This window comes from Diachasmimorpha longicaudata, chromosome 19 (genome assembly GCF_034640455.1).
Source record: "Diachasmimorpha longicaudata isolate KC_UGA_2023 chromosome 19, iyDiaLong2, whole genome shotgun sequence".
NCBI classification, from domain to species: Eukaryota; Metazoa; Arthropoda; class Insecta; order Hymenoptera; family Braconidae; genus Diachasmimorpha; species Diachasmimorpha longicaudata.
The window spans coordinates 2,976,400-2,983,407 of NC_087243.1; the positions used below are offsets into that span (position 1 = coordinate 2,976,400).

Consider the following 7,008-nt stretch of genomic DNA (forward strand, 5'->3'; position numbering starts at 1 on the left):
AGATTCAAATTCACTGTTGCCACTCAAACAAATCGAAAATCAGTGCTGCCAACCCAGAGGCATCAAACAAAGCCAGCGAGACTTGATTTCTCAGTGCCTCCAGCCCCGTTTTGACTATCGACAGATTCGAGGTTGCCACGATCATCAAGCAGCAATAATTAATTTTATCCCCCTAAAAAAGTTCATCAACAGATGTTCAGTTACGTGTACCCTACCCTGTAGTGTCTCCCAAACAAATTCATCAGATATCAGAGGTATCCGGGCTTGGCAGAGTTGGGAAATTGGACGCGTTCGACTCCCCCCAAGGAAACGAAGAAAAAAAATATATCCTGTGGGCAATGAGATTGTGAGGTGGAAAGTGGTGATTTTAAGTGAAGGAATATATACATATATAAAATAATATACGTAAGTGTGAGGGCAATCCGCATCACAAGCGGTTTCCTCCCCCCAGTTCATGGACTTATGTTGTTTAAAACCAAAAGCACGAACTATATTGTTAAAAAAATAATTTACATAAGGTTTTTCAATACGTAAATGAATGTGAGAAAATGCCGGAGGAATACATGTGGGTCAGGCTCTGAGTTTCAAGTGATTTCCCAGGACATCGAGTAATTTCAATGCAGAAAATCTTATGAAAAGTTGATTTACAATGAGAATACAAACTTTTCTAGAGCCATTGTTAATATTTAGCCCTCGTTATCTCATGGACAGCTTAAAAAAATGGAGTAATTGCTGATAAAAGAATATATTTATCCATAAAATGTAATTGTACAGTTGGAAACTAGTTAATTGTTGTCTTCATGGCTCGCAAATGGACTAAACAGTACAGTACATCGTGTTTTAAACCGTGAGACAAATGCCAAATACCTGAATGTAATTGTTGTCAACTGTGGACATTGTTTATAAATCACTGTTTCGTTTTTATCTGGCTAGATTCTGGCCACTGTGGCCTTTCCAATAACATTGACATAAACAATGCAAAATTATTTGATAATATCGAGTCCTATATGTCAGCAATTATGGTGCTATTATTTTGTGAATTGTCTGGAACAATTTTGTCGACGTGAAAAGTATGGAATCATCATTTCTACATTACTTAATAATGATATGATAATTTTCATTACAGATTAACATGATATACTATATAAATTACATCGACACGAATACAAATTCGTCATTATTATTATTTTTTTCAATTTTGTTGTTCATATTCGCACTGAAAACACTCACGATTTTTCATGAATTTTCAGAAGACATTTATTGACGAACTGGGATCCTGGATGAAATCGCGTTTAATAAGCAGTTTAAACAATCCATTGCCAAATGGAGATTATTTATTGATTGATCAATTAACAGATTGAATTTTAAACACTACATGACTCGTTAGTTAATCGTAATAACTACGAAAATGGATAATAACACTGATGGCGACAACCTGAACCTGAGTTGTGGGGAAAATGACATGGGGGATGAGTTAAAAATCGGTGCTGATGAGACATACGATACGAGAAGCGAGGTATCATCCAGCTCATCAGACTCAGACTCGACTCAGCCGAGCATCAGCTCAGTCTCCACAAAATCATCGCGTGGAGATAACAAACGAAATCGTAGAACTCGACTGGGTAAACGTGGTCGCTCGCGTGAGTCAAAGTCATCGAGTCCAGAGGTAAAACGTGCCAGATCCAAGGATAGCAAGGGCACACCAAAAAACTACGACTACACGACTAAACTCAATTACTTGTTTAGAGATGCGAGGTTCACTTTTTTTTGAAAAATGCCTTTTATTTATTCGGGGTTTAGTCTGTTGTTTAGCATCTAAGATTTATTTTCGGCAGATTTTTCATCATCAAGTCCAACAATGCTGAGAACATCACGTTGTCCAAGGCGAAGGGGGTCTGGAGTACACTTCCTCAGAATGAAGCTAATCTCAATCAGGCTTACAGGGAGTCGAGGAATGTTCTCCTTGTTTTTTCGGTCAAGGAGTCAGGAAAGTTCGCGGGCTTCGCCAGGCTGAGCACTGAGTCGAGGAGAGATGGAGCGCCCATTTCCTGGGTTCGTATTTACCATCAACTTCCGTCAATTGACTTTCAGGAAAATAAATCTCACGTAATTCCCGCTTCAATCGAATGCTTTGAACTGACTACCTCCAGGTATTACCGCCAGGATTGTCAGCAAAGGCTCTGGGGGGTGTATTCAAGGTGGACTGGATTTGCCGGAAAGAATTACCATTCACGTCTACTCTCCATCTTTACAATCCCTGGAATGATGGAAAGCAGGTGAAAATTGGTCGCGATGGTCAAGAGATTGAGCCTCGAGTTGCTGAGGAACTCTGCAGATTATTCCCGGAGGACGAAGGTACCATCACCACATTCAGTTAATCCTCTATAAATTTGAAGTATCACTACTTTTGTATTTTATTTTTATGCGATTGTTTCTTCTAGGCATCGAAATGACTCCGATACTCCGGAGATCGAAGGAAGCAGCGAAGAACGTGCTGAAGTCATCTCGAAGAGTCAGAATCGCTCGTCCAGTTGGTGTGTCAAGATTCCTGAGGACACGTGGAGGAGCACGCGGTGGGAGGAGACTCTTCTTGACATCTAGATCTCGTCTGGCTTCTTTAGCCAGGAGTGGGCAGTTACCTGATCAGAGGGGAGCTGGGGATTACAGTAATCGACATTCGTCCTGGTTCAATCGAGGAGACACGCCCTATTCCAAGTGAGTCACACCAATAAAATTTAAGAAAACATTTCCAAAGGGTTTGGAGAAGCAGAAGACGTGACAAGTCTTCGGAAAAATTTAATCGATTCATTCTTCATCAGGAACTACGGGGCATCCAGTATCGCAGCAGCAGCTGAAGCCTACGTAGCAGACTACATGCGAACAATGCAACACCAATTGCCACCATTACCCCCTTACACCACCTCCCATGTTTATGATCCTATCCCACCTCCACCTCCACCCCCACGTTACTATGACGGCCTACCATTGTACAGTGGCTCAAGTACCCTGGATAAACGAAGTTACGAGCGCAGTGTCGACGAGTTCCTGTGGAGAACAGCTAATCGTCACAGTCGTCCAAGCGACCATCGATCCTCCCGTGATCACCACAGACACCGCGATCGCAGATGAATCGAGTGATAATCTAAGGTCTCGCAATTTTTTTATTACTTTGAAATCAACAAAAATTGTTCAATCGATGTTAGAATTGTCGGCATATCTCGAGGAGAGAAATTATTTTCTAACTTAGGCATTTCGTGTAATTGTAGACCCATTACAAGAACTTTCAGTTTTATTTTTCGTATTGAATTTGAGAGGACAAGCGATAATCCATTGGCAATCACTGCCAATTGACTGCTTGTGGTTGAAATTGAATTATCATTTGTGGATGAGAGTGTGTTTGAAATTAATGATTAATTTAATTGTCAATGGAGTAATATGCAGAAGGGAATCCAGTAATAATTAACAGTGTGTTCTGGATGAGTGCTGAGAAAGATGTTTGCTAATTACTATCGTAAATTAATACACGTACTCAATTTTTTAAGCTGTGCAGTGAAATAAAGGACAATTAGCATTCGCAAATATGTACAATTTATTGAACCAAGTCTTACACTTTCTACCACACGATTAATTAAAAGTTAAGGGCTTTTTTCGAGGTCGTTATCACCAGGACGAGCTCTAGATTTTTTTTAATTATTCCAGAGCCAATTTTCTAGGATTAAATGACATGAACCCCCATTTAATCCCTCATTCACGACGAATTCTTCTTCTTTTGTGGTTGACCCTGCCCCATAGACTCTTGATACTCCCTCACGAGTTTGTCAACGACCTCTGGCAAGCAGGGACTGTACCTGCTGTACTCCATTGTAAACTCTCCCTTCCCCTGCGTCGACGACCTCAAATCTCCTGAGTATCCGAACATTTCATTTAAAGGCACCTCAGCATACAGCGTAATCCAGCCATCATTAGTATCACTCCCAGTGATCAATCCTTTCCTTTTGGTCATGTGTCCCATGACAGTCCCCTGGAACTCCTCAGGAACAGTGATCTCAACGTACATGATTGGCTCCAGAACCGTCCAGTTTCCAGTCTCGAATACCTCCCTCACAGCCCCTTGTCCAGCAAGTTGGAAAGCATACTCCGAGGAGTCCACGATGTGATGAGCACCATCAACCAGCCTGAACTTGACACCAGTGATCTTGTGCCCAGTCAGCAGTCCCTTATTGCACATAAACTTGAACCCCTTTTCAACTCCAGGAACATAGACCTTCGGCACATTTGTTCCCACAGTTTCGTCCACGAAGATGATCTGAGTATTCTGCTGAGGAGGAAGAGGCTCCATGGTCCCCATGACCCTGGCGAACTGTCCTGCACCGCCTGACTGCTTCTTATGGAGGTAATTAAACTCGCAAGGATCGATCAGGGTCTCCCTGAAGGAGACCTTGGGCTTTCCTAGAATAACTGGACAGTTGTATTCTCGTTCCAGTCGTTGGGCGTAAATTTCCAGGTGAAGCTCTCCCATTCCAGACACAATGCTCTCTTTATTATCGTCATCCCAGAAGAATCGAAAGGTAGGATCCTCCTTGGTGAACCTGGCAATGCCCTTAGCAAAGTTGTCCCTGTCTTTGCTGTTCTTCGGGTTTATCGACATGGAAATGACAGGATCAGGGACAAAAATGGACTCCATTGACAGGTCCAATTTTGAATTATCTACGAAGGTATCTCCAGAGGCGCAGTCCACTCCGAATAAAGCGAAAATATCACCAGCATAAATTGCGTTGACGTCCTCCATTTGATTGGAGTGAAGTCTCACCAGTCTAGCTATTCTGATCTTCTTCCTGCTTCTCGTATTGTAAATGGACTCTCCCTTTTCCAGTTTTCCTTGGTAACACCTGAAGTACGTCAGCTGTCCAAATTTCCCGAGCTCAAGCTTGAAGGCTAGTCCCAGAAAAGACTTTTTGCCGTCTCTAGCTGGATCCAGGAGAACCTTCTCGGGTTTTGCGTTGCCCTTCTCCCTGAGGGCGTAATTAGTAACTTCCCCAGGGTTTGGCAGGTAATCCAGGACTGCATCCAGCAGGGGCTGGACACCCTTGTTCTTCAGAGCTGTTCCAACGAGGACTGGAGTGAAGGTGCGTTTCAGGCAGGTGCGTCTGACAGCATCTTTGATGTCTTGCTCTGTTGGAGTGCTCTCACTCAGGAATAATTCTCCAAGGGTCTCGTCAACATTGCTCAGGTGCTCTATCAATTCTTGTCTCTTCGAGAGTGCCTCGTCTTTCATGTCCTGGGGGATTTCCCCCTGTGTGACGACCTCGCCGTATTGTCCTTCGAAGAATAAGGCCTTCTGGCTGATCACATCGATGATCCCTTTGGTCTCTGACTCCAGTCCAATTGGCAGCTGGATGAAGGCTGCGTTGTGACCCATTTTCGTCCTCATCTGGTGGAGAACTTTCTTGGGGTTCGACCCCATTCGATCCAGTTTGTTTATGAACGCCAGACAGGGGACGTTGTATCGCTTCATCTGTCTGTTGACAGTCAGGGTCTGGGACTGGACCCCTCCGACAGCACATAGAACCAAGATGGCACCGTCCAGAACCCTCAAGGCTCTCTCCACTTCCACTGTGAAGTCCACGTGTCCTGGAGTGTCGATTATATTTATGTTGTGATCTTTCCAAACTGTGTACGTTGCTGCTGATTGAATCGTTATTCCTCGCTGTCTCTCCAACTCCATGCTGTCCATCACTGCTCCAACGTTGTCCTTCCCCTTGACTTCATGCATCTGATCAATCCTACCGGTGTAGTACAGAATACGTTCAGTCAATGTCGTTTTTCCAGAGTCTATGTGAGCTGATATTCCTATATTTCTGATTTTTTCTATGTCTTTGTGAACTGCGTATTTCTCGTACGATGCCATAAATCTATTTTTCTGTTACAAATAGGAAAATTTGAGGATTAAATTGGCTTATCGCGCTTAACCTAGAGAATTCTGAGGAGTGATTACTTGGTTCAGGATTCCTGACAGCTGCAGCAATCGATTGGGACTTATGTGTCCCTTAAATACTCGTAGAATTCCCATTGTAAAAGGGCAAAATTGTTGATTCAATGATTAATTAACAAACACCAGGTGATTTTACTGGGATGTTGTCCGGTATACAGCACCCATGCCCACACGATTTCCATTCGTTCAAATATAGAGGCCGCCATGCACTTCACGATCAAGCATAGAAAAAATAATATAGACGGGAAAACTCACGTGCGAATGGGAAAAAAAAAATGTAAAAAGCGGGTGTCGCAGGCGGTAGAGCGCCGGCCTGTCAAATAAATGACTGGGGTTCGATTCTCGCCTGTATAGATTTTTTTTTTTCTGAAAAAATGGTTTAAAATTTTTTTTTTTGCTTCTGGGCCTTGGGGGCACCCAGGGGAACCTCCAGCACCAGGAGATTACCCTCCCGGACGCGTAGATCACCCTCCAGGCGCCATAAAAGGTACAAGAAATAAAAAGACCGGGGTAAAACTTGTAATTTCTGTGGGAAAAAAATAATAGTATTTTTCCTCACTCCCTGCCATCCCTAGGGGTGCGTCGGCATTCGGGGGATGATGATTTTCACAATAAACATCCATCCACCGAAGCCTCATGCCTCGTTGACCGACGGTCGGTACAGCAGGGCCCCGACCCACATAGCACGGGAGTTTGCCCATCTATATCACTCTTTCTACGCTTGATCTTGAAGTACGTGGCGACCTCTATTGTCAACGCGCGGAACTAACATCGCACGCAGCGCCATGCGGCGCCCCGAGGTACTTATCCAGTGTTTTGATTAACCACCAGACTAATGCAGACCAATCACTGCAAAATTAGTAATAACCCCGGCCAAAAACAATCACCTCCGGGTGATCCACACACAAATTCCAAATTATCCAGTGGCATTGTCCTCCCACAGCCCTTCAAGAGCCCCACAATCGCATTCTGCTGCCCAGAACCTTTTAAAAAAAAATATAACACTTCAACCAGCG

General features: G+C 43.5%; 2 protein-coding genes across 2 annotated transcripts; one reads left to right on the forward strand and one right to left on the reverse strand.

Moving 5' to 3' along the window:
* The first annotated feature begins 110 nt into the window (after window positions 1-110).
* Window positions 111-3,553, forward strand: LOC135171277 (YTH domain-containing protein 1). Its single transcript, XM_064137722.1, has 6 exons — window positions 111-405; window positions 1,251-1,755; window positions 1,836-2,052; window positions 2,151-2,355; window positions 2,442-2,715; window positions 2,820-3,553. The coding sequence occupies exons 2-6, from the start codon at window positions 1,409-1,411 to the stop codon at window positions 3,127-3,129; spliced, it is 1,353 nt and encodes a 450-aa protein (XP_063993792.1). The 5' UTR covers window positions 111-405; window positions 1,251-1,408; the 3' UTR covers window positions 3,130-3,553.
* An 18-nt stretch (window positions 3,554-3,571) lies between these two features.
* On the reverse strand, window positions 3,572-6,185 carry Mefg1 (mitochondrial translation elongation factor G 1). The gene is made up of 2 exons (XM_064137706.1): window positions 5,996-6,185; window positions 3,572-5,920 (listed from the first exon to the last, which is right to left on the reverse strand). The coding sequence occupies exons 1-2, from the start codon at window positions 6,068-6,070 to the stop codon at window positions 3,749-3,751; spliced, it is 2,247 nt and encodes a 748-aa protein (XP_063993776.1). The 5' UTR covers window positions 6,071-6,185; the 3' UTR covers window positions 3,572-3,748.
* Window positions 6,186-7,008: the final 823 nt, after the last annotated feature.